Source organism: Labeo rohita, chromosome 22, assembly GCF_022985175.1.
Source record: "Labeo rohita strain BAU-BD-2019 chromosome 22, IGBB_LRoh.1.0, whole genome shotgun sequence".
NCBI lineage: Eukaryota > Metazoa > Chordata > Actinopteri > Cypriniformes > Cyprinidae > Labeo > Labeo rohita.
In genome coordinates, this window is record NC_066890.1 from 63,723,028 (window position 1) to 63,750,859 (window position 27,832).

At 39.7% G+C, this 27,832-nt stretch overlaps 1 protein-coding gene across 1 annotated transcript; it reads right to left on the reverse strand.

The window, feature by feature from the left end:
- Positions 1–1,234: 1,234 nt before the first annotated feature.
- LOC127154234 (uncharacterized) lies at positions 1,235–27,832 on the reverse strand. The gene is made up of 7 exons (XM_051095663.1): positions 26,638–27,832; positions 25,976–26,302; positions 25,120–25,470; positions 5,824–6,138; positions 5,102–5,452; positions 4,717–4,829; positions 1,235–1,555 (listed from the first exon to the last, which is right to left on the reverse strand). The coding sequence occupies exons 1-7, from the start codon at positions 26,693–26,695 to the stop codon at positions 1,460–1,462; spliced, it is 1,611 nt and encodes a 536-aa protein (XP_050951620.1). The 5' UTR covers positions 26,696–27,832; the 3' UTR covers positions 1,235–1,459.

Genomic DNA, 27,832 nt, shown 5'->3' on the forward strand with positions numbered 1-27,832 from the left:
CACGGATTATTCCCTCGTCTCGTTCCCTTACGGATTATGTTCGCCGCTGATTGACCCATGCCTGCCTTACGGACTGTTCTTGTGTTTTGCTCCATACACGCCTGTTTGCTACTGTTTGACCCTGCCTGTTCTACTATGTTTTTGTCTCGTCCTGTTAAAAAAAGCTCGCAAATGGATCCGCTTGCCTCTCGCCTCTCACTCTCCGTTACACCTGGGCTGGCCTTGCTAACAAAATAAATTAATAACAATAACTCTTCTTGGAACAATTAAAAAAGAAGAAACACAAATATGATGCTTATTTATATGGATGAATTGGATCATCCAAGGCCAGCTGTGGGACTAAATATATAAAGTATATTTGTGTTATTTAACATTACAATTAAAATTTACAAACTATTGCAGATTTGCATTATATTCTCAATTTATTAATTTATACTGAATACTATTATTTGGAATACTGAATCTGGTTTTGTGATATATATGAATTATATATTTTTTTTTTATATAAATATATATGAAAATACATTTTCAATGTTTTCTCTCGCAATTGTATTGTTAGGTTATTATACTGTACACAAATTGTAAATATCAGGGAGCCACCATTAATGTGAAATTGCTTTTGAATGCGTGTTCACTTTTTACTTTCACTTTCGAGATTTGTTGCAATACTTCCCACACATTTATTTTACAAGATAAGATTTTTTCAGTGGTGCTCAGGATCTGCAAACTTTGCCATCATCCTATGTCATCTCTCTGTACTCTGTTTATGTGGTAATTGAAATATTTATACTCTAATGTAACAAGCATGTTGTGTGTTAGCTAGTATGTGTTTTCCGTGCCTTTCTGAATATAGATTCACTATTTGGGCACCCTAATGTTCACATAATTCATGTTACTTATAATGCGTTACTCCCAACACTGATGCACAGTATGTGATAAGTTTTTTTTTAACATTAAAGCTTGTTAAACTATTCTAGTATACCCAAACAACTAAACAAAATAATGAATTTTAAAATAACATCATATGACCCCCTTAAAAGAGAATGGTAGATGCACAAGCAACATAAAATCAATCTTTTCAAATAATGGCAACAATAAATGCAACCACATTTTGTTAGTAAGTAGTAAAATATGTACTTCTGCAGCTATTTCCTTTAGCAGAATTTACTTTAGCAGCACCTATATGTACAGTACAAGTGAAGAAAAAACAAAAAAAAAAAAAAACATTAAGCATTCACTATTCTATGGTTGATAATGTTTTTCATTAAAAAAACAAAATAAATAAATAAAAATGACTCTATTAGTTGAAATTGGTACTGAGGCAGAATTTGATGGGTATTGGTGCTGAATACTGAAATCTTGCTATCATGACACAATTTCTTTTGAGTGCTTTCCACTTAGCTTTCCCATTTTCTCCTCATGTTCCCTTGCAATAAAAGTATAAAAATGTAAATTAATGTTACAGTGATGTTGCCCTTCCAATCTCATTCAGATTAGGGGATGATTCTTTGCTGATCTCAGCCATTATAGGAAGACAAGTATTCAACGTGATGTCCTGTAAGAAAACACAGAAAAATGCAACATGTAAATGCAATCTATTAAATATTGGATGCTTCTTTAAATTATTAATTCTTAAAATAAAATAATAATAATAATAATAAAAATAAAAAATAAAAATAAAAATAAAAATAAAATAAAATAATAAAAATAAAATAAAATAAAATAGTTGTATTGCATTCTTTGTCTTTGCACTGACATATTCATGTGGGATGCCAATGGGGCTGTGCAGAATAAATTCAAACACATGAGGAAGAGAGGAGAGAGGAGAGGCTCCATACTCCTTTTCTGGGAAATGAGCACATCTGCTTAGACTTAATAAGGACATGTTGAAATAAAGGAAGCTTTATTCGTTGCTGTATAGAAAGATCTTTTTTTGAAAGGACTTGGATTCCTGGAAAAGGATTGTTGATACAGTGCATTGAAGTGAAAAAACTGCATAAAGTAAACTGAAACTGGGCAGGTTTGGGAATGTAATGCTTTGAGGATGTGTCTTGACCCATGAGGTCATAGCAGAGCGATAAACTGAGAGATGTTTTGCATGAGGAGGGACTTTTACCGTTTACTACTCCCCAGAGTGGAAAGATCTCTCCAGCCCAATCCGAGCAGCTGAGTCTCTCTACTTCTATATCTATTCTATCTACTTTTTTTTTTCCTATGGCTTAAAAACAACAAACAAACAAACAAACAAACAAACAAAACGTAACCCTCTAACACTAGTGTTCTTTATTCTTTTTCTATTCTATCTAGTTGTTGTTATTTATTTTTAGGGGTTTAAGCACGTAGTGCTGAATCCTAATTGTAATTGTTAGAATGGTCACGGAGCCGTGATCTCCACATAAAACTAATTGTTCAGACCAAACCGTAAGTCGTAGAGACTTGAAACTTGGAGGGATGGTAGTACTCACACCACCTTCAACATGACCAAAGCTTGAGGGCACTACAGCGATCAAAATTACGAAATCGCTCATTAGTCGCAGACTCAAGTTGTCACGGTTCATAGGTTCATCTGCCTCTTCTGGTCGTTTTGTGTACTACCGTTGATGAGCTCACTAGCTTCAGCTGGGGCTCATTAACCACCCTATTTAAGTCTCAGTGTTTGTCTTGTCTTTTTCAGATTATTGTCTCATGTCTGCTCTCTGTGCAGCACCTGTGGCTTGCTCTGTTCCCGGTTCCTGCTCGCGTGTGGATTCCCTCCAGTCTGTCTTTGGTTTCCTGGACTATTTTCTACCCGTTGTCTCTTGGTTGGACTCATATGGACCACTACCCATTGCAGCCTAGCGCTACTGAGGAAGCCTACACCACTGCACCCACGACCACCTGCTTTTGTGACTTTGTCTTGTTTATTGCAATAAACTACTATCTGCATTCACACTTGAATCCATCTTGTTCTATTCTGACACAAGTGTCTTATGTCGCTGGAATCCTTGGCTCACCAAGATTTGATCGTGAGCCAGTCAAAATTTTCAGGTATTTCACTTGTTTGAGAAACTTACTTTTGCGAACTAGTCCTAGGTTTTTCACCCAATCAAAAATGTATAACAGTGTCACATTCCAAAATCCTATAAAGCCTAAAGGAAAACTCAAAATTCACAGTTCTTAAAAGCTAAAGAATTCCAGGGGAGCTCTGTTATTTTTACAGGAAAATACAGCAAAGAATATCGTTTACATGTAGCAATTCTGCATGGTCTGTAAGTCTCTCTCACCCTGTATTGTTCTTTGCATGTGTGTGAGACAAAGCGACGACTAGTCATGCTCCTTCACACTAGAGTTTACGGTTTGTCAAATACAGGCACGCTTGCGCATCCATTCAGATTAACTAAAAAATAAAATTATAATAATATAATAAATTATAGTAACCTGCATGTTGTAACGGGAGAAATGAGTAATTCGTTTGATTACTCATTACTGAAAAAATTAATCGTTAGTAGTGCTGTTATTCTCCGTGACTGCTTATAAGACTGCAAAAATACGATGTCAGTGTGATCTACACAAAAGAAAAATTTATAGTTGCTGCAGACACACCATCTCACAAAAGAGCAGACACGTTTTTCATCTCATTTCCTGCCTCCCCAAAAAAACGGACCAAAACAGAACATTCGATATGGATGGAACTTTAAACAAACAGTTACTGTGAATGCAGAGCTAAGCTTTCAGTAGAAAAATAACATCATCTTCAAGTAAAACATTTAGTTTTTTTCATGTGGGGTTTTAGAAGAGGTGAAAGCAGAAATGCTGCATAAGCTCACACCTGGAGACAGAGTTTGTGTCCTAAACCTTGCAACAGGCACATGGACACAACAAGATTGTGTGGAAAGAGAACTAGGTCCACAGCCATACAAGGCTCAGACAAATATTCTCGCCTTCAAATCACACACACTCTATTTTCTTTGGTTCTTCCAGCTATAGCAACTATTGCACCATGAAAAAATAAAGTGCGTCAAGACAGAAATTATGCCGCAAAAATAAAAATAATAAGAAAAAAAAATTCTTAAAAGAACACATGGATGTTTACTTAATATGATCGTTAAAAACCATGATGAAAATGTGGGACAATAGGTGAAAATGCTGTGCGGTGCAATGCACAGCGGGACAGGTGGTCACCCTAGTCAAGACCAGAAGTCGCGTTAATTGAAAATTGTCCGTCATTGACAGATTTTTTTTTTTTTTTATCAGTGACGAAAAAATCTGAAGGTCGTCTGTCACTTTGACAGATTACACTAAGGGTGATCTATTGTATCTTCGAACTGTAATCCCCACCCCTGTCCACTTGGTAGTGAGTGCGCTCCAGTGTAGCTGCAGAGCACTGGATCCAGAATAAAAATGAAACTGTCACAAATGTGTTTGATTACAACTAAGTACACAGAAGCTATAACGATCTATCGTGCCACATTAAAGAGCGCCAAAAGCGAATACTCTACTCCAATGAATTTGCATCTGAAATGGAAACTCTGACAAATGCAATAAGGTCAGGGGCAAAAACAACCGTTCATGCTTTTTCATCGTAAATTTTTCACTGTAGTAAATCCTCAAGAGGGTTTGCCCTGGCGCAAGCCGTTAGTAAATCTGACCCGTGTTGTTTTGTTTGATAGTTTTTGTGCATGTAAGCTGATTCACAATCTTACATTATTATGTAAATTAGATGTATGAGATACTTGCATTCTGTTCTGGTTGTGTAGAGTTATTACGGCAACAGTAAATGACACCAGCAGTCACAGCAGCAGCCACCACCAGAAAAACACCAACATATATTCCCACAGACGGACCTGATTCTGTAATGATAAAGACAGACATGTATAATCTCTAAAGATGGCCTCGTAATCAACCTTACTGGTATTTTAAAATGCCGTTTAAACCTTTCTAATTGGATCAGTTGTATGATACTGATTGAACTGATACATGGTTTTTGAACAACAGCAATTAAAAAAGGCTACAGTGCTATGAATATTATTTCAAAATAAGTCAAAATGTAACTGAGTCCAACTGAACACACAAGAAATTTGGACATTTCTCAAATGCACTAAATTAAGTAAATCATATTCACCAATGACAGCAACATGGAAGCTCTTAAAGCTACTGATGCTGATGCTGCTGCTGAGGCGACGACGACGGATGCTGCTGTTTATCTCCAGTTTATAGATTCCAGAGTCTGTGGTTCTGATGTTCATGATGGTCAGAGATCCAATTTGACGATCCAGCTTTAATCTGTCTCTGAATCTCTCATCAGCATCTTTACACTGATCATCCGAACAGATCTTATTAGGATCTCCACTGATTTCAGCAATGCAACTGTCATTAAAATACCATGTCATGAAATAATCTGTGTTTATTTCACCAGGATCTAAAGTGACAGATTCTCCCTTCTTCACTGGCGTCGTCTTTATTTTTTCTGCCTCTGCACCAGGAGCACAAATAAAAAAAAAAAAAAACATGATCAAATTAACCTGTTGTGGAATTATGAAATAACTGTGATTGCACCTGCTATTTCAATCTGAAATGGTTATAACACATTTTTATTCTTATTTTACATCAAATTCTCTTGCACTTTGCATCACCACTGAACTAAAAAAAAAAAAAAACAGACAAACAAACAAAAAACACCTGATTTTGAAATATTAGATGCGTTTAACAGTATACAGTTTATGATAAGAAACTGTGGCTTTTATGAACCAGAATTATTGGTTTACAATCATCCTTATGATGCTGATGTTTATAATAAACGCATTAAACACATTACGTGATTTAAATGTACATAGCTAGACTTACCACGAATAGAAACACTGAAGATAATTTCACTGACTCCGAAGACCCGTAGCATATAACGTCCAGAGTCTGTGATTGTGATGTTTGTGATGGTCAGAGATCCAGTCTGATGATCCAGCTTCAGTCTGTCTCTGAATCTCCCATTATACTCATCTTTTATAATAATACTATCTAGGTATCCACTGATTTCAACAATCTGAGTGGAATTAAAATACCAGTTAATGATGCCATCTTGGGTTTTCTTGACATCAGTGTGTAGAGTGACTGAATCTCCCTCCATCACTGACACTGACTCATCTGTCGCAACACCAGAGGTTTCTGAAGAATAAATGAACAGTGAGATGGATGAGTAAAATTCCTGATGCCTGGCAAAGCATTGTTTCTCTAACATGTTCAAACACATTGCATGTATGTTTCTTACATGATTTTGCACACTGCTAGCACATTTCATGTTGCAGGCATGATTTAACTTATTGTATTGCTTGCATGATGCATGATTTAGTATATCGCTAATATGCTGCTAACATGATCCCATATGGGCCATTCTACAGGACTGGTCTTAAGTCAGAGTTGGAAATGCCCTGGGAAATAAATAAATAAATAAGAAAAAATGTATGCAAATATCCAAGGTACACATTAGTGATTATGCAGTTAATTCTCATATTGTATTTTTAGTAACTTTTGGAATATTTGTCCCCAAATTTGTCACTACCAAAACACAGTGATGTACAATTTAATTAGGATGATTATATCATCAATTGTGATGACCTATTAAGATTTTGCTTACATCTACATTGTACACACACACACACACACACACACACACACATGTTGGGTTTACATGTTTTATGGGGACATTCCATAGGCGTAATGGTTTTTATACTGTACAAACCGTATTTTCTATCGCCCTACACCTACCCTACACCTAAACCTAGCCCTCACAGGAGACTGTGCACACTATTACTTTCTCAAAAAAACTCATTCTGCATGATTTATAAGCCTGTTTCCTCATGGGGACCTCACAAATGTCCCCACAAGGTCAAAATTTACTGGTATTACTATCCTTGTGGGGACATTTGGTCCCCATAACGTGATGAATACCAGGTGCACACACACACACACACACGCACACATATATATTGTGACGAGTCAGCTGCCTCCCCCCTAACTATCATCGTCACCCCATCGGTAATCGCCGCCCTTCACCAGGCTCCCGACGGGAGTGGGCGTGTGGGAGGAGGAGGGGCGCTGAAAAGTCTAGGTCTGGCGGCGTGTGATGAGGCACACCTGATGTGAATGAAGCCTCATCACCGCCGCTGTTAAAATGCCGAGCGCCTCTCCTCAGGAGACCGGTCTCTTCCCCGTGCATGCACGCTGGTGTCCTCGTGGGTCCAGGAAGGGTGCGTAAAGGGACGAGCGCCGCCGTTAGGATGGACGAGCTGCCGGACCCGAGGTCCAGACGTGAGCCGCATGGAAATGGCTGCGGGCCAGGATGCCGGGCCTTCTCACCCGCCTGAGGAAGTGCCGCCGCTAAGGAATGGATGAAGCCGCTAAAGGAAGCCGCTACCTGCCACGTTGCCGCGGACCCCGGCGGGGAGCAAGTGCGGCCGCCGGACTCAGCCCCTTACCTGGACCCTTCCCTTCTGAACACTGCCCCTCCTTCACGGATTCCCTTCACGTCGAGGACACCAGATCCCCCATTTATTTTGGACACTTTTTCCCCTTTTTGGACACTTTCTATTATTGTTTAATAAAAGCCTCTCCGAGGCCTGACGTCACGCCCACTGTGTCTGTCGCTTTGCTCCGCACCCGTGACAATATGTAGTGGACAGCACATTCCAGGGCCCAGTTTATGGCAGGGGCCCTGACCACAATACTGGACAGAGGTTTGCTATATATTGATTGGATCTTGGTGAACTAACATAAGCAAACTGTCCAACGCCATCAGATAAGGATGCCAGGACAACAGCTAGACATCTCTTAGACGGCAAACAAGAAGACCTTTGGTACAAAGCCAGGGAAGGGCAGAACTTCCCATTGGCCTGTTTGGCCTGTGACCGACCATAAAAATTCCTTAGGACCTCCAGATGCAGCAGCATTGAGTGAAACAAAAAGAGATCTTGGAGATCTATCCAAATCCATTCATAACTATGTTTTCAAACCTTAAAACTGATGCACACAACACACACATCTTATACTTATTCAAAGAAATAAGTATTCTTGGTGACAGCGATGTGTAGTACACAAACTCAGACTCAGCTGTTAAAGGACAAATGAATGCATGCATGACAGTTCAATCTTTTCCCATCATGTTTGGACATTTGGTTATGGTTTGGAAAGTGAGAAATGCATCGGTAAAACTTTAGTGACTCTTTTCTAACTTTGTGTTTGGACTACACAAATAAATTCCACAGGAGGAAAGAAGGGTGGGCCACCACTTGTCCCCCTGCTCTGATGGAACCAGCCAATCACAGCACGGATATGGAGAAGCGCCAAATTGCAGTCTCCTCCTCATCGGAAAGGCATAATGGGAAAGGGAAGGACTGTAACAGAACAACAACGTTCTGAGTCTGAGTCCCATAGGGGAAAGGCACAAACAGGACAACCTTCATTCTGAGTTCTGAAAGGGAAGGGACTGCAACAGATCACCTCTGTTCTGAGTCTGCTACTTGTAAAGAAGTGACACTAACAGGACAACCAACATTCTGAGTTCTGAGTCCTGTCAAGGAAGGGACTGTAACAGAAACATCCCATTCTGAGTCTCCCATCCAGTGAGACAATAGCAGAAATACCCACGCTCTGAGACTCCAGCCTGCAAAGGTGAGGCAATTAGTACAGATCAACCAGTACTGAGCCTGAGTCCCATAAGGGAAAAGGCAATAACAACTACACCATTCTGAATCTGTGACCTGCAAGGGTGAGACAACAACAGATACTGAGTCTGAGTCTCCGGCTTTTGAGGCAGCAACAGATATGACCACATTCTGAGCCTCCAGCCTGTAAGGAAAGAGATGTGATGTACTCATAATCACACATTAACTGACACGTGATCCAAGAATCATAACGTCAGCTGTGACGTGAGTACCCATCACTACCCTATTTCACCTCCCTAGTTGGGAAAAGCAAAATTCACACACACACACACACACACACACACACACACACACATATACATATACATATACATACATATATATATATATATATATATATATATTCTGATTGGGCTGAGGCTGGAATTTAGCGACTTTGAAGTAAAAGTATTTGATGGACGTATACTATGTGTCAGGAGCATTCACTCAGTATCATTATCTCATTGTTGGCTTTTAGCTGGTTTTGCATCTGAACTCTTCATATATTGCTATTGTGGAAGAAAAATTCATTTTACTCATCTATGTGCTTATGGAATATTGTGTAAGGGTCTGCTTTATTTAAACCTGCTATAAGAATGACATAAGAGAAGGATGTTAGGGCCCTAAATATAAAGATTTGAATCTTGGGAGTATGACGTAGCAGAATGTATTTGTCTGACTCTTACTATGGGTGGAAAGTTACCGGTTAGGAGATGTAACCTTGAAGGCTAGGGAAGAGATATAAATTGGAGTGAGCCCTCCCTTCTGCAGTAACCTGTGTTTCTGTATGACTGTCTGACCTTCTTTGCAAAGAATAAATATCTAGAAGACATTTGACTGAGTTTTTGTCTCTTACTTCGGTGAGAGTCGGTTTTATTTTGCCACAACAATTTGGTGTCAGAAGTGGGATTCCTTGGATGTGCCTTTTGGACCCGAGAGCGGACGGTGATTGATCATCCTGAACTTAGAAATCACAGCCCTACCCCGACTAGATTGAGGGACGAGGGGCCACCTCTGGAACCACTGGAATCAGCAAACAAAACCCAGGTGGCATCAGAAGAGGTCTGCAGAGGTCTGCATTGATTCACGGCGTGATTATTATTGTGGGATAGAGGCCTGCATAAGAATCACGGGAATACAGCACAACCAATTCATTCTGTAGAAAATTGTGTGAGGAAAGCAAGCATAGTCAAAACGTTTTTAAAAAGAACTTGATATTTCGGGAAACTGAGATCACGTGAGCAAGTACAACACGAAAAGTACATTTTGAAGGAATCGAAAAGGGGTGCATGTAACTAATCGGGGTGCAGGGTGCATTCCGCCTGGCCGACTTGGGGATATAGGTCGGATCTGTTGGAGACGTTCGACAGATAGAGTATAGGCGCTGACGGGAGCCCAAGGGTGAAAAGGAAGCCATTATGGGGAAATCCCATAGCAAATTTGCTAAATATGATATTTCATCAAATGAGAAAAATCTAGGGCCAAAAATGCATGCAAGATATGGATAAGTTGGTTAAATATCATGATTTTCCGAAAGAGGGTACACTAAGTGCTGCAAGATTGAGAGCCGTAAAGAAGTCAATTGAGGAAGGGAGTGAGAAACAGAAAGGGTGCTGTGTGAAGCATGTGTGTGAGAAATGTGAGCAGGCAGTGGATTGCTGCATAAGAAAGGCTGATAAGATGGAAAGAAAGGTGATGCAGAAAGAACTGGCATATAGGCATGAAAAAGGAACGGAAAAGGAAGAATGTGAAGAAAAAGTAACTACAACACATAGATCCACTAACTCATTTTATGTGTTTATTTTCCCACATGTACCACCGCCGTATCATCACTATCCTGTGGCTGAGCTGCAAGCCCTAAAAGTGGACACTGATCTCGACTGCTCTCCACCAAGAAGACAGACAGCACCACCAGCAAGACCATCAGCTGGAGGGCAAGAGGAAGAAGAAGACCCCGAAATGATTCCCGAAACCCTCAATGAAGAGGAAAGAACTCGGTGAAAGAAAAGAAAGACAAGAAACACCGTAAGGATGAAACCAACACAAACTATTGTACAGCTGTTGCAGAGCTGGCTGAGGCTATAAAAGTAGCTTTTCCAGCACGTGTGGACACATCAAGGATTGGCAATTGCTGCCAGACCAGAGAGGAGTCTGTTCAAGACTATTATCATCGACTGTTTGAGACCTTCAACAAAAACAGCGGCTTGGATGAACCCGACGACAGGGGAAATCAACCCGGCACCCGGGAGTGCCGCCTGCGAAGCTGGTTTCTGAATGGATTGAGACCAGAAATTGCGCAAGCAGTGAAGGGCAACTACACTGAATGGAAGAATGGATGTCTGGCTGCCATTTTAGCACATGCTCTGCACGCTGAAGAACAACAAACCACAAAGAAAGAAAGAGCAAGAGCAAATACTGACAAAGACTTACAGCTAGCCTTAGTGCAGGCTGTGTCAAGACCGGGAGGCTATTCAGCTCCCCCGATATCAACAGATGAGAGGGGGGGAGAGGAAAAGGACGGGGCGGAAGACCCTCAAGCTGGACTGAAGGAACCCCAAAGCAACGGGATTGTATGATCTGTGGGACTGATGGTCATCTGACTAGAAAGTGCAGTAAATGCAAACTGTGTAAAAAGGATGGTTACTGGAGCCGAGAATGTCCAGGGCATCAGCAAAATCAAGCAGAAGACTGAAGCAAGAAAGACAGAGAGCAGGGAGGAGGGGTCCCGGGCGAGCATCCGACAGCTACAGTGCAGGGAAGTGAATATCTTTTAATAACACATACACTGATGTAAACAGTGCTCTCTGCAATGAAGAAAATGCTTGCTTTTCTTTGTGTGTTTCTAAACTGAGTGACGAAAATACTGCTCTTTGCAATGAAGAAAAAGCTTGCATATGTTTGAGTGTTTCAGATTTAAACAATGAAATTTTTGATAACTGTACAACGATGTTTGAAAGTGAGGGGTTTCTAAAAATGCCAAAATACCCCATGTTAGTGGAGGGAATATTAGTTGAATTTTTAGCAGATTCTGGGGCAACACATCTTGTTTACAACCATGTGACTTGCCATGTCAACCGGTACTGACTGATAACATAAATGAGTCCACTTCTGTATTAGGTCATAAAATCTTTGAAAAATTTACAGTGCCTTTGAATTGTGAAACAGAGGGAGGCCGGGTGTTAAAACATGCATTCACTTATTTACCGGCATGCCCTGTACCAATCATGGGTCGAGATTTATGTAAACAAAATTTAGTGCTTGTCGCAGACTCCTGGGGTGTCAGAGTGGCAGAACAGGATGAGCAAGTGTGCTGTCTGCGAGCTGAGCATCAGTGGGCTTATGATTGGCAAATTAAAACAAAACAATGATTGGGCTCAAATGATGTGTGAACTGGCTAAAGAATCGAACAAAGCCATTCAACACAGAAATTATGATGCCTGACAATTTACATTGCACGTCACATGTTGTACCAGAAGAAAATGAACAATATGAGAAAGATTGGTTTACAGAAGAAAAAAAAGTGAAACTTTGAGCTGTGATCAAACGTTTTGGACAGAAAGTGTGTGTGCGGTTTCAGTCAGCCTGACAGAAAAAACAGTTTCTGTTTTGTCTAGTGGCAGGAGAGTCTGTGCCTCACTTATCTGTTTCCAAAGCCAGGGATCAGTCATGGTGTGAAGTAGGGAGATTTGTGAAGAAATCTGTTGACGCAACAGACTGGTGTGAGATAGGTGGGGGTATGAAACACAGTAAGAGTGTCAGACCGCAAGTATGACATCAAAGTAAATATAATTGTGATCCCTATTGATAAAAGCACAAAAGAAAATCATTGCATGGCAAATATTTGTACCTCAGACATACACCCTGCTTTGGCAGCGGTGCCTCCTAAATTGTGGGCAAAACACAAATATGATGTGGGTTTGATCAAGGGATGTGAACTGGTTGCAATCACTCAAAAATCTGATTACAGACCGTGTCAACAACAGTATCCACTGAAGCAGAGGCAATACTGGGTATAAAACCAGTATTTGAGTCACTTTTGAAAGAGGGTATAATAGTGTCATGTAATGATTCTCCAGTGCGCACTCCAAAATTTATTGCGAAAACGATAAGAGATAAGGGCCAACCTACAGAATGGCATTTGTCCAAGAATTGCAAGCAGTGAATGCAGCTGTCAGACAAAGGGCCCCCTCAGTGCCAAATCCATACACAATCTTGTCACAAATTCAGCAAGATGCAACATTGTTTTCAGTGGTAGACTTGGCTAATGCATGCCACTGGACAAAAAGCAGTGGCTACTAGTTTGCATTTGAATTCAATGGTGAAGGGCTATAAATTTACGTTTGAGTCAGGGTTTCTCAAACAACCCCTACGATAGATAAAGTGCTTCAAAGAAGCCTAGAACCTTTGACCCTGGCAGTTGGAACTGCTTTGCTATAATGTGTTAAAGATTTATTAGTTTCTTATTAATAGAGATGAATACATGTGGCTGACACTGTCTCTCTCCTGAAGCATTTGGCTCAGGAGGGCCACAAGGTCAGCCTGCCAGAACTACAGTTTGTAAAACAACAAGTAACATTTTTGTGTCATGTCATAACACCCAACAGTAAATCCCTGTCTGACAAAAGAGCGCAGGCCATAAAAGATGTACTGAAGCCAATCACAAAGAAACAAATATTGTTATTTTTGGGAATTGCACGACATTTATTACAAATTATGCGATTCTCAAGCAGCCTCTGAGAGCCCTGCCAACAGGGAAGGGGCTGAAGTCATGTGACAAAATTGAGTGGACAGAGGAGATGACCGAGGCATTCGTGAACATAAAAGTTCAACTGTCTCTGGCACCGACTTTGGGCCTACCGGTACCAACTAAGCCTTTTGTTCAGATGGTGGATGAAAAAAATGGGTTTATGACTTCTGTTCTCTTGCAGCATCATGGGGACAGACTGCGACCTGTGGCCTATTTTTCTAAGTTAGATCCAGTAGCAGCAGGTCTGCCACGGTGTCTGAGGGCGGTGGCGTCTGCTCGAAGGCCGTGATGGTGTCTAGAAAATTTGTAGGGTACTCTGACCTGATATTGATGGTGCCACACACAGTGTCCATGATTCTGCAAGAACAAAAAAAAAAAACAAAAAAAAAAAAAAAAAACAACATTGCACTATCTTACTCGATATGCCGAATATAACCGTTAAATGTTGCACAACCTTGAATCCTGCCGACGGAGGAGGATGGGGAGGAACATCACTGTTGTTTGACCACGCTCAATCAAGTGTGTATGCCACGTCCAGATCTTTTGGACACACCACTTGAAAATTGCAAAAATGTCCTCTTTGTGGATGGTTCCGCGTTCAGAGATCCACAAACAGGTCAAAATAAAGTGGGCTATGCTATAACGACAGAACATTTTTAATTTGAAATAGTGACCTCTGGCTCATTGCCATCAAATTATTCAGTACAAGCAGCAGAGCTTGTGGCTTTAACAGAGGCCTGCAAACTCATGACAAACAAATGCGTCACCATTTACACTTACTAACATTACGCTTTTGGAGTTTCGCATGATTTTGGAGCACTGTGGAAACACAGAAAATTTTTTGTGTCAGATGGGCGCCCAATATTACATGCTCCTTTAGTGGCAGCTTTACTAGAAGCCATTTTGCTGCCTGATAAGATAGTGTTACGTCCCTGATGTAAAAGTCTAGGGTAAAGGAGTAACAGTGAAAAGTAAAAATAAAATTGGTTGGGGTGAGTGCGTATCAGTCCCCTGACCCACACGACAGACACATTAAATTCCAAATTAACTGGTGTTTTATTGACAAAAGTATGATTAACAAAGTAGAAACTGGAAGCAAAAATACATCAGGACTTCAGGAGGGGGAAAAGGCCAAAACAACAAACAAAAGGACCTCTAACTAATTAGGGAGTAAAACTGTCTAAACTGACAACATAAAGAAAATTAACAACAGAAATGTACACCAACTCCCCAACTAAACCAAAAGCAGGAGAAAAGAGGTTCACAGAAATAAAATGGCACCCACCTCCCTACAGCTTCCAATACACAGGAACACAATTAACAAAGCAAAAAGGGCTACAATAAGCCATAACTTGTAGATTTTACACAAGACCAAAGTCTGTGACACAACAAACAGCAACACAAGGCAGCCAAGGGGAACAGCACTCTGGAAGGCAAGCTTCAATGTGGCTGGCACGCTGAGCAACCTTTGTTTGCAACCTCAGCCCAGTAACGAGCAACAGGTGAGAGCGATCACCTCCCTCTCCTCCACACCTGGTTGAGCAGCAGGTAGAGCAGACACACACACAAAAAGAGAGAAAGAGAGAAAAAGCACACCACAACATATAGCATCCAACAATATTATACAAAATAACCACGGAACGTAACACCCCCACCCATAAGTTTTCAAGCATCAACCAATGTCTTGAAAATAAAAGAACTATACAAACCATATACTCACTTTTCTTTCACTCTTCAACAGCATTGATTCTCTGCACATTTTTGCACACCTGATTGAGATCATCAGCTCATTAGTTCAGTTCATGGATCTCTCCTAATGAGTTGATGATCTCAATCAGGTGTGTGAAATAAGGGAGAGCAAAATGTACAGTATTTTCAGAACCCTTACAATACTGAATATTCAAGTTGTACTCTTGGATAATGAGGGACCACCTCATCAGACGCTGATTCGAGTTTTGCATCCTATGCAGAAAAATGAGTGGGTTATGATCTGTATAGACAGTGATGACATGATTACTACCACCAAGGTAAACCTCAAAATGTTGCAACGCCAACACCAGGGCTAAGGTCTCTTTCTCAATCGTACTGTACTTTTGCTGAGCGTTGGTGAACTTCTTAGAAAAGTAGCATACAGGATGTTCTACACCATCGGCATCTTCCTGCAGCAGCACAGCTCCGGCACCTGAGGAACTGGCATCTACCTGCAGTTTGAACGGGAGAATGAAACAAGGAGCAGAAAGGACAGGAGCACTACTTAAGAGATCTTTAGCAGCATTGAAGGCAGAATCGCACTCAGGAGACCATACAAACTTCCGGGCAGTACTGAGCAAATCAGTCAAAGGGGTGACTACTGAAGCAAAATTTTACAAAAAGTTCCTATAATACCCCACCATTCCAAGGAAACGTTTTAACTCCCTTTTATTACGGGGTATAGGAAACTCTAAGATGGCTTCTATCTTGGCTTTTACAGGCTTTACATGACCTTGACCAACCTTTTTACCTGAATAGGTAACCACTGCTTTTGCAAACTCACACTTTTTCAGATTAAGAGTTAGGGAAGCGTTGGAAAGCTCCTTAAAAACTTGATCGAGGCTACTTAGATGCTCTTCCCAAGTGTGTGAGAAAACCACTACATCATCCAGGTAAGCTTCACAGTTAGGGATACCTGACAACACTCGTTGCATCAACCTTTGAAATGTTGCAGGAGCATTGCGCATCCCGAAGGCCATTACAGAGTACTGCAGCAGATTATCAGGGGTCACAAATGCAGAAATCTCAGAAGCACGGGCGGTTAATGGCACTTGCCAATACCCTTTTAGAAGGTCAAGTTTTGTGATGAAACGGGCACAACCAATTTTGTCCACACAGTCCTCCATTCTGGGTAAAGGAAAAGAGTCTGGCTTTGTCACACTATTTACCTTGCGGTAGTCTGTGCAAAAACGATAAGTAGAGTCTTGCTTGGGCACTAATAAACAAGGGGAGCTCCAAGGACTTTGACTTGGTGTGGCAAGACCATGCTTTAGAAGATATTCAACTTCCCTTCTCATTAGCTCTCGTTTTTGAGGATTGACACGGTATGGGTGTTGCTTTATTGGGGGACAACTACCTACATCTATGTCATGAACGATCATCGAGGTTCTTCCAGGGACATCAGAAAAGAGCATGTGGTACTTATTTAACAGTTGAACAACAGATTCCTTTGATCTTGAGGCAAGTATGCAAGGTAGTTATCAAGTTGACTTAACACTGCTGAATTCTGCAAGTGTTCAGGAGTCAGTTCACCCACAACTGGATCATCTTCAGAGGACCATAGAGCAGCAGGCACCACCACAGCAGGCTTAGTTGGCTCAGCATCCTTGTTTGAAGGAATTTCTGTTACACCTTTACTCATATAAGATTTCAACATGTTAATGTGACAAATTCTGCTTTTTCTTCTGCGGTCTGGAGTAGAAATGACGTAATCTGTCTCACTTAACTTTTTCTCAACACTGTAGGGGCCAGCAAATCTAGCATGCAGCGCAGAGGATGGAACAGGGAGTAAAACAAGCACTTGATCACCAGCCTGGAAACTGCGTTTAACAGACCTTCTATCAAATCTTGACTTCATTTTAGACTGAGTACACACTAGATGAGCTTTAGCAAAGTCACATGCACTATGTAGTCGTTCACGGAAGTTACTGACATAATCCAGCACGTTGGTGGCAAGTGGGGTTTTTGACATCAGCTGTTCTTGAAAGAGTTTTAGGGGCCCACGAACTGTGTGACCAAACACGAGTTCGGATGGACTAAACCCTAATGATTCTTGGATAGTTTCTCTGGCAGAAAACAGTAGCAAAGGTAGACCTTCCACCCAGTCTTTTCCCGTACTCACACAGTACGTACGGAGCATAGACTTCAGAGTCTGATGGAATCGTTCTAGCGCCCCCTGTGATTCTGGATGGTAGGCACTAGACATCTGATGAGAAACTCCCAACTCTTTCAGAACCTGAGCAAACAGCTTTGAGGTGAAGTTAGAGCCTTGGTCAGTTTGAATGACCCTTGGTAGGCCAAATGTTGAGCAGAACTTGATGACCTCTCTAACTATGATGTTAGCTCTCAGGGAACGCAGTGGAACAGCTTCTGGAAACCGTGTGGCAGCACACATAATTGTTAGGATATACTGATGACCAGATTTTGACTTCGGCAAGGGTTCAACACAATCCAAGATCAAGCGTTCGAAAGGCTCATTCATCACTGGTATTGGATGAAGAGGAGCAGAGGGAACAGTTTGGTTAGGCTTACCTGAGACTTGACAATCATGGCAAGCTCAGCAGTAACTCACTACACTGTTCCTCAGTCCAGGCCAGAAGAAGTACTTTAAGATGCGCTTGTACGTCTTAGTGATTCCAAGGTGACCAGACAAGGGATGCTCATGTGCCAATTTCAGGACCTGGGAACGGTAAGCAGAAGGTAAGACACATCCCCATTCACTGGTGGTTGCCATCGTCGCATTAGTACACCCTCATCCCAATAGTATGTAACAGGACCACCTGGAGCTTTTTCCAAACTGACGGCAGCATCTAGACAGGATGACAGAGATGGATCAGCCTTCTGAGCAGCAGAAAGGTCCTCTTTTCCAACTTTTAAAAAGGTTGCAGCTGAATCAGGGTTATCTTTTTCAAGAAATTTCAGGTTTAATGAGTAGAGTGCACTCTGAAATGTCTGACACAGGGTTAATAAATGAATCTGTGAGGTCTACAACATCATCCCACTTCAGCTGAAAGGGACACAGAGCCAGTTAACAGGAAGGGTTGGTAACCAGAATTTTGAAGCTGGGGAAATGAATGGTCAGACACAGAACCAGCTTGAGCAAAAGCTACACTCTTGGACTTTTCAGCAGCAGTCTTCTGTTCCAAGCAGTAAAAACAGACATGCTTACGGCTTGTCAAGCCAAGGGGAACAGCACTCTGGAAGGCAAGCTTCAATGTGGCTGGCACGCTGAGCAACCTTTGTTTGCAACCTCAGCCCAGTAACGAGCAACAGGTGAGAGCGAGCACCTCCCTCTCCTCCACACCTGGTTGAGCAGCAGGTAGAGCAGACACATACACAAAAAGAGAGAGAGAGAGAAAAAGCACACCACAACATATAGCATCCAACAATATTATACAAAATAACCACGGAACGTAACAATAGCCACTTGTAGATGTGCAGCACACATGAATAACAGATTCTGTATCAACAGTAAAGACGCCAGAGCAGACGCGGTAGCGAAGGCTGCGGTGGCTAAACATCCAAAAGAAACAGAGTGTACCATCTGAAAATAACATTGATGTTTCTTCTTACTTACACAGCATGAAGACTTTTTCTTTAGGAGCAGAGAAAGAGCAGGGGAAACAATCTGGATGTGCACTGACCAATGGTGTTTGGATGAGCTGTGATGGCAGGCCTTATTTACCCCGACACTTCTTTGCTCATTATGCTAAGATGATGCATGGGTTGGACCATGCATCGAAAGGGGGAATGGCAGCACAAGTGAAAGAATTGTGGTTTACAAAGGGGTTCACAACATTTGCAGAAAGTTTTTGTAAAAGATGTGTTATTCGTAACACTCACAATGTGGAAAAAGTGACAAAAAATGTCCCAAGCAGCAGCAGTAGCAAAGACTCTGTTGACTGACATTCAGCTCAGGTGGAGCGATAAAATGATAAAATACTATAAGAAAAAAAACTAATTGGCCTAATGTTTGAAATTATCTTCGATAGACGACCATTTATGGGAATGAAAGGGGGCAAACAACAGCTGCCATCAACAGAATTAAGTGAACATGACATGTTGAGCTACTGCAAGGAAATGTCTTCTCTGTTGTCTAATGTCTGTGTGCGGGTGACTTGCATGACATTAAATCTGGTGACTTTGTGGTGGTATAAGACCTGAGGGGAATGAGCTGGAAAGCAAAAAGGTGGCTGGGGCTGTTAAAGGTGCTTCTGATCACCCATACGGCTGTGAAAGAAAGAACCACGTGGATTTATGCCAACCACTGCAGAAAAGTCCCATCTACACCCAGGAGGAGGAGCAGATGGGGTAAAGAGATTTGGGGCACATGTCAACAAATGTCAGAGTCCGGTTTAAATACAAAGTGCTTATACTCACATGAAAATGGCCGTAAAAGAGCCTGAACAAGCAAACAATTAATGGTTTAAATGGTTAGCAAATTTGTTGGGGGCGAGGGGATACTGGCTGTGTAATACTGTGTTACCAGTTTGGCAGGAGGATTGTTACTAGGCCTACCATGTATTTTTCAGCTTGTATCCAGCTCATTACAGAAACTGGTGATTTCCCACAATCCTGTGCGTGTGTGGCATATAGGCTATATAAATAAAGATATTCTGGTGAAATTAGACTTGTTACTTTATATAGTAGATGGGATCTTGACCGTTATATACTTTATGAAAAGTAATAGTGTAAAAAGCATAATAAATAATATTGTTTGTAATAGTATTTTATAAAAATGTTAAAAGTGTTCAAATGAGTAGTAAATAAGAATAATATTTGCAATATACTACCAATAATAACGAAACAGCCACTAATAACAATTACCTGTTCTGCAATAATACTTGCAACAGTGCTTTTATTTTTTAAGCAAAAAATGCCATTCTCTGTCATCTTTTCTGATGCACAGACTTGCAATGACAATGACATTGAAGTCTTTATGTATTATTAAATAATTTATAAGTAACTGTTTAAGATTTCTACAAAATGTACAACTTAACTGTTAGGTAACCTAGCAACAGCTTCACGTTACACTGCCTCTAAATTCTGTCCAAAACGGACAGCCTTCGAAGTCACTGCCTGATAGGGCAGTGAGGCAGCAAGTCAGCTGACAGGCTTTCAGATGCAGCCAGATTGTTTTCATGTTATGTCATCAATACGGAAGTCGGCCATTGCGGCAGCATTGAGTGTAAACAATGCCACTGAACCGAATGGATCTTGCGTATGAGCTTGGCTAGGACCAGCATTACCCAGCAAAGGACCAGCTTAAACCAGCACCAAAACATACCTAACCAGCATATGCTGTTTTTTTTCACCAGGAATGTCAAGATAAGAAATAGAAGGAAGAACTGTTGGGTCATCCGTCTGCGACAATGGAGGCAGACTGTGCCTTTTGGACCCGATGTTTACCACCTATTACAGGGCTCGACAATGTGGACTGCCCTGTGGCCTGTGCAAGTCGAACATTCACTGCACTGCATTCATGTTCCAAAATGTCATTTGTGTGGAAATATTACATTATTATTATATTTGTCTGCATATTTGTTAACAGCTGAAGACAGACATAAGGAGGAGAAAGCAAGCAGATTAATCACACTGTTCACAATGCACAAAATATTCGAATAAACTCCTAGATGATAGATAGATAGATAGATAGATAGATAGATAGATAGTAATGTTAGATGATAGATAGATAGATAGATAGATAGATAGTAATGGATAGATGATAGATAAATAGATAGATAGATAGATAGATAGATAGATAGATAGATAGATAGATAGATAGAAATGGTTAGATGATAGATAGATAGATAGATAGATAGATAGATAGATAGATAGATAGATAGATAGTAATGTTAGATGATAGATAGATAGATAAGATAGATAGATAGATAGATAGATAGATAGATAGTAGTAATGTTAGATGATAGATAGATAGTAATAGATAGATAGATAGATAGATAGATAGATAGATAGATAGATAGATAGATAGTAATGGTTAGAAGATAGATAGATAGATAGATAGATAGATAGATAGATAGATAGATAGATAGATAGATAGATAGATAGTAATGTTAGATGATAGATAGATAGATAGATAGATAGATAGATAGATAGATAGATAGATAATAGTTAGATGATAGATAGATAGATAGATAGATAGATAGATAGATAGATAGATAGATAGTAATGGTTAGATAGATAGATAGTAATGGTTAGATAGATAGATAGATAGATAGATAGATAGATAGATAGATAGATAGATAGATAGATAGATAGATAGATAGATAGATAGATAGTAATGGTTAGATAGAAATGATAGATAGATAGATAGATAGATAGATAGATAGATAGATAGATAGATAGAAATGGTTAGAAGAGTTTTGACAGTTAGAGTTTAAATAGTCTTGGCTCATTTGAACATTCCGTCAATGTCTATGGGATTTTTCCCAGTTTTAAACATCATTTTTAGGAAAACCGTAAGTCCGATCACTTAGAAAAGATATAGCACACCCGACCAGATCAGTCTGGAGTTTGTAGAGTTAAAGCTCTAGGAGGAGTTAGACTCAGAAGAATAATAATAATAACTGTAAGTTTAAGTGGGATTTCAGTAAGTTGGCTTTCTCAAGCCAACTTAATTAGTAAACGTCTTAAGTGGTACACTAACGGTGCAATCAATGCCTCTGTTTACATATGAGTATCGTCGCAATTGCCGCGCATCTGGGTAACTGATCAGAACGCGAGGTCGGTGTCAGTCGGATTTACAGCACGTAAATCAGTTTCTCCCGAAATACACGTAAGTGGCTGGTGAACTGGGAGAGGAATAGAGTCAACTTTTTAGTTACACTATGCGTATGTGTTATGAATAAAACGCATCTGCAAATTATATTTGAATGGATTGTTATTTGCTGCTTCCATAGACACCTGTGTGTATTTTACAAACTCTAAATGTATTGTTTATAAACAATAATAGCGCTTATGTGCATTTAAATGTCCGAAACCTAAAATAAGCATTATGTGGTTAAAAACACGGCATAGTTGTGATTATATAGTAAGTAGGCAAGAGATAATAACCGGTTTCAAGGTTTACCGCGGTTTGAAAAAGTCACGGTTTCAAAACCGCAAACAAAAAAAGTTATACCGTTCCTACGATATGTGCATTTTTTGTGTCATCAAAGTCTACGCGCAGGACTCCCTACTAGGTTGTGTGTGTGCGTACCTGCAGCGAAAACAATGCAGCCCCTCCCCCACCGGTTAGTGCTGGCAGGCGCATGTATGTGATTGTGCACGTGGTCCGCAGTCAGTGAGACTCAGCAGCAGGGCTCTCGAGTCTCACGCATTCAACGTGAGACATGCATTTCAACCAGTTCAAACGCTCTCAGGCCACACCTTGTATTTCTCACGCTGAGAAAATTATAACTTTTCCCGCCCTATTTCTCCCACTCTGGTCTATGCATCCCTGCCTCTGCTGAATCGTTTTTATCTCCTGTGGGGATAAAAACATCCCGCTGCTAAGTTCCCGCTGAAATCCCACTTAAACTTACAGTTATTATTATTATTCTTCTGAGTCTAACTCCTCCTAGAGCTTTAACTCTACAAACTCCAGACTGATCTGGTCAGGTGTGCTATATCTTTTCTAAGTGATCGGACTTACGGTTTTCTTAAAAATGACGTTTAAAACTGGGAAAAATCATTTCTATCTATCTATCTATCTATCTATCGTCTAACCATTACTATCTATCTATCCGACTGGAGCGCTTCGAAATCATTTTGCGACGCAGTGTTTTACTGATTCAGAGTTTCAAAAAGCTCCGTTGATACTGTGTTCTTTGTTCGCTTTCTCTATATAATTCATTCGTTGTTTGAAATGAAATCATTACAATTAATAGGGCTAACTTACAATGTTTTTTATTAAATTGTGTTCACGTTAGACAGATTCCATTGTATTAAAAACATTTCATGACATGACACTCATTATCTGGTACTTGCCTAAGAAGAGGGCGGTATACAATATGCGTTGTTACTAGATTACACTAACATTAGGTTACTTAGTTAGGCTATAGCTTTATTGGAGTTGGTTCAATCTCCACCTATGTAGAGAGAAAACGTTTTTTAAGGCAATTCCCCCTCTGCTTTTTTCACAAATTGCACCCTGGGTAAATCTGATAAAAGACAAATTTATAAAATAAATTGTTTTATATATTTCAAAAATTCAAACGTATTAGCATTGTTGGGAGGGTTATTTTGGAAATGTAATAGGTTACAGAAGTTACTCTATTTTAAAATGCATAATTATTTGAAGTGTTTTAAAAGTAGTGTAACTGATTACATTTGATTACTCCTGTTCTGTGTCCTAAACTCCTGAAACATTGCTGTCTCATATTTTAGAGTCTAGACCAGTCAATGTAATTTGGGAAATCAAATCTGTGTTTGTGAATCGTTAACATTTTCATAAGTAACTGTAATTTAACTGTACATTGTTTCTCACTAACTGTAACAGATTTTATTTTGTTATTAAATTACATAATTCCATTACTAGTTAGTGTAGTTAAGTTTGAGCCCCTACCACTGTCATCAAGGCATCAAAATGTGCAAAAAACACTTGCAATACAAAATGTTATTCATAAGTTTAAATGTACAGGCCTATAATTTATTTTTTTGTGCTGGTTAATTTTGAACAATAGATACAATTTTTCTAGCAAAAACTTGAGAGAATTGCGTGGGGCCGAGGGGCCGCTGCTGCAAATAGGCTCCTCCCCTAATAGTAATCTCACTCCAAACTTTTTCCAAAACTTGAGAGCCCTGCTTAGCAGTAATTGCTATCAGGATGCCCGAAGGAGGTGAACCCCCACAACTCCCCCCCAGATACTCGCTGCTTGGCACTGCAGTCTTCAAAATGTCGTCTTCTTCTTACAAAATGCTCAGTACAGCAGAGTATATAGGTTAGAAGGGGGGGGAGTACATAGAGGTGGAAGCAATCTAAACAAAGCATGCAAATGTGGTACAGGAAAACAGCTCAGTTAAAGATTTTTCCCAGCCTTGATCTATTTAGCATACAAGTGTCATTCAAATGCATAGGTGCTTAAACAAAAGGCACAGTTGTACCTTAGGCTTAGAATTCACACTTAACTTGGGAAAACCTGCCAGATGCTCAGGAAATGTATAAAGACAAAAGGTTACTGTCTCAGGGCCTGGGCTGCCTGCTCTTAGACTGTCACAATATACATAACTTTTTCAGTTCATGTTGTTATATTGGAACCTATAACAAATATGCATAGGATCAGCATATTTTAAACAGATTCTTAAATTTGTAATCCTTCAGGCTCACACAAGTGACTGCAATTTAATTTAATTAAGAAGATTTTATTATTTATTTTAATTATTTTGCCTGATGTTCAATGTTACAAAATGTTCTATATGTTTCCTAAAATAAAATATACTGTGTTCAGTTGGGAAAAAAAGAGTTGATTTTTTACCCAGACATTTAAATATAACATTGTAGAGCAGTAATTACAATACCGTGATACAGTGAAACCGTGATATTTTTATCCAAGGTTATCATACCGTCAGAATCTTATACCGGCCCATGCCTAATAGTAAGTGCAGTGCAGTTTGAATTTGGCATTGAATTTTGGCGTGACGTCACCGAACGTTCTAAATCCCATATGTGGGATCGTACTCCCTGGGGCACAGAAATTAGAATCCCACATGTAGGACCGTACCACTCAACAGGTTAATCAATTTCTGAGCACTTTGAATCTCATAATTTCTTCATTCTGCTGACACTTTTATCCAAACATCCCAAGCAATTTGCCACAGTATTCATAGCACACAATGGCAGGTTTATGAGAAGGATAGTTTAGGAAACAAGCAGAACAGAAGTAAAATGCAGAACATAAAGATAAATTGTTGCTTTGGTTTAAGGTTTGGAAGTGGTTAAGTTACACTTACCAATAACAGTAACACTGAAGATCTTAATACTGCAGATAGTGATGCGTCTGCTGCTTATGCTGATCTCTAGATGATATAATCCAGCATCTGTGGTTCTGGCATTTGTGATGGTCAGAGATCCTGTCTGATGATCCAGCTTCAGTCTGTGTCGGAATTCTGAGAATTGATGTGTACACTGATCATCTGTACACATATCACCAGGACCTCCAGTGATATTAGTGATGCCAATGTCATTAAAATGCCACGTCACTGAATCAGTTGTTTTTTTTATAACACCAGGATCTAAAGTGAAAGAATCTCCCTCGTTCACTGACTTTATCTTCATTTCATCTCGTTCAGCAGCAGGAACACCTGAATCACAAACAACACAACAGCTGCTGGATAATCTGTTTGAAGGGAAATTCTACAACAAGAAATAACTGGATATGAAAACTGGATATGAATTTCCTGTTTTATTTTTTGTAAACTGAATATGAATTTCCTGTTTTATTTTTTGTAAACTGAATATGAATTTCCTGTTTTATTTTATTTTTTTATTTTTTTTTACAATCTTGAATGAAAACATAATGTATATAATATATGGCAACTGGTTAAAATGAACCAAAAACATTTGTCCATTTGGTGCTTTTAAACATTTACACACTTTATCACACTTCAATTTCTTTTACTGTTACTTTAAACAGATGATGAGAATGAGAAGCTGTTTATGTTGTGTTCACTTTTATGAATTAAAACATGCTAAATCATGCTGTCCTGTGTAATAAAGCAAAGCCTGACATTTATACAAATTCTACTTTCACAGCAAATTGCTTTTAAGGAAATTGCCGATTTACTTTAATATTCATTAAAGACTCACCACGGACAAAAATGCTGAAGGTCTTTTCACTGATGCTGCTGCTGCTGTTGATCTGTAGTTTATAAACTCCAGAGTCTGTGATTCTGGTGTTTGTGATGGTCAAAGATCCAGTCTGATTGTCCAGCACCAGTCTGTCTCTAAATCTTTCATTGTTATCATGACATTGATCATCTGCACAGATGAGACTGCCTTTAATTTGAGCTACACAACTGTTATTAAAATACCATTTTATACTTTCTTTGGTTTTTTTAACACCAGTGTGTAGAGTAACCAAATCTCCCTCCATCACACACACCGAATCCATGTCTGTATCAGCACCCGAGACACCTGGCGAAAAAAAGCGTCATGCAGTTCATTAAAACGCCACAAGCGATGTTATACAACAAATTATATTTACTATTAATGATAAAACAGCCATCAAGCCATACATGTCTGTAATAATGTCCCTCTTAATTATTAATGAAGATTATTGAAAGTGATGTTTTCTTAAACGACGCCATTTTTCCTGCTGTAGTTTCTGTTGCCACAACTTTAGAAACATGTATAAAACTAACATGCAGCCGCTTAAAATGGAAACAGTTAAGAAATAATAATGGAATTACTGCCCCGAATTCCTGTTCGGGAGAGAGATATACATTTTAACAAATAAGTCAACGTCTTACCATGCAGGAGTACACTCCCTATATGCAAAATAAGGAATGGATTCTGTAGAATAACCATTGTTCATTGCGCTTTCAGAAAGTATTCTTTTCTGTTCCTACGCCGACAGCTTTTGATAAATTAGACATTGAAAATGATGATTAAGACTCCGTTAGACTCCCAAGCTGCAGAGTCGTCAAAAACCAAACTCCACTGTGCCTGTTGTTCTCCAAGTAGATATATTAGGAGTGGATTCCAGAACTGGACGGTAACTTCAAAAGGGAGCGAGTCTCCACCAAGCGTCTTGAAAAGTGAGACCAGAACTTTTTGAAAGACCCCAGGTGGCTGGTCCCAGTATAGGCCATGAACCCCGCTCTTTTCGTGTAATCTAATGGGACGCGAGACAGACTAAATAATTAAAGTTCACTTCATTTTTTTTCTCAAATATATATATATGTGTTTTTTATCACCCTGATGTAAGTTCAAGTGTTCGTTTTAGTTTTAGTTTTGGTGTTAGTTAGTTATATGAGGCTATAAAAACAGGAGTGTGACGTCATGATTGACAGCTGAGATAGTCTGCTACTCTGAACGGATACGCCAAAATTTTGTGATTTTGTGCCTGTCCATCTATGTATGTATTAATTATTTTACATATTAATTAGGGCCGGGACTCGGACTAAAAAAAAAATCTAATTAATTAGAGGCTTTGTAATTAATTAATCGAAATTAATCGCATATAAATATTTGACCTGAGAACAGTGAGAAGTTTTTTCATATGGATTTTTAGTATACCATTGAATAATGACTGAATACATAAGCTTAACTAAATATTGTTTATTTTTGTTCAACCAAGTCCAACAGACCAGTGCAATATTGTCATTAAGTGTAGCAATAGGATATTTAGAAATATAGTAGCCTACATTTCAGAAAATCAGGTACCCTATAGGTAGGTAGACCTTCTGTAAACTGTTTAAGTAAAACACAATACTTTCAAGTACATTCAGAACATTGGAAACCCTGACTATTACTGTAGACAACATCTCTGTTGCTTCAGAGGCCATAACAGCATGGCCTCTGAAGCAACATAATACATAAAGTTTCAGTTGCACCAACAACATAAAGAGCCAACCAAAGCGGTCTCATCAGCTTCTTTGTCCATGTTCACTGTGGTTTGTTTTTGTCTGAACGCTAGTTGGTGCTCCAGTATAATCGGTCCGC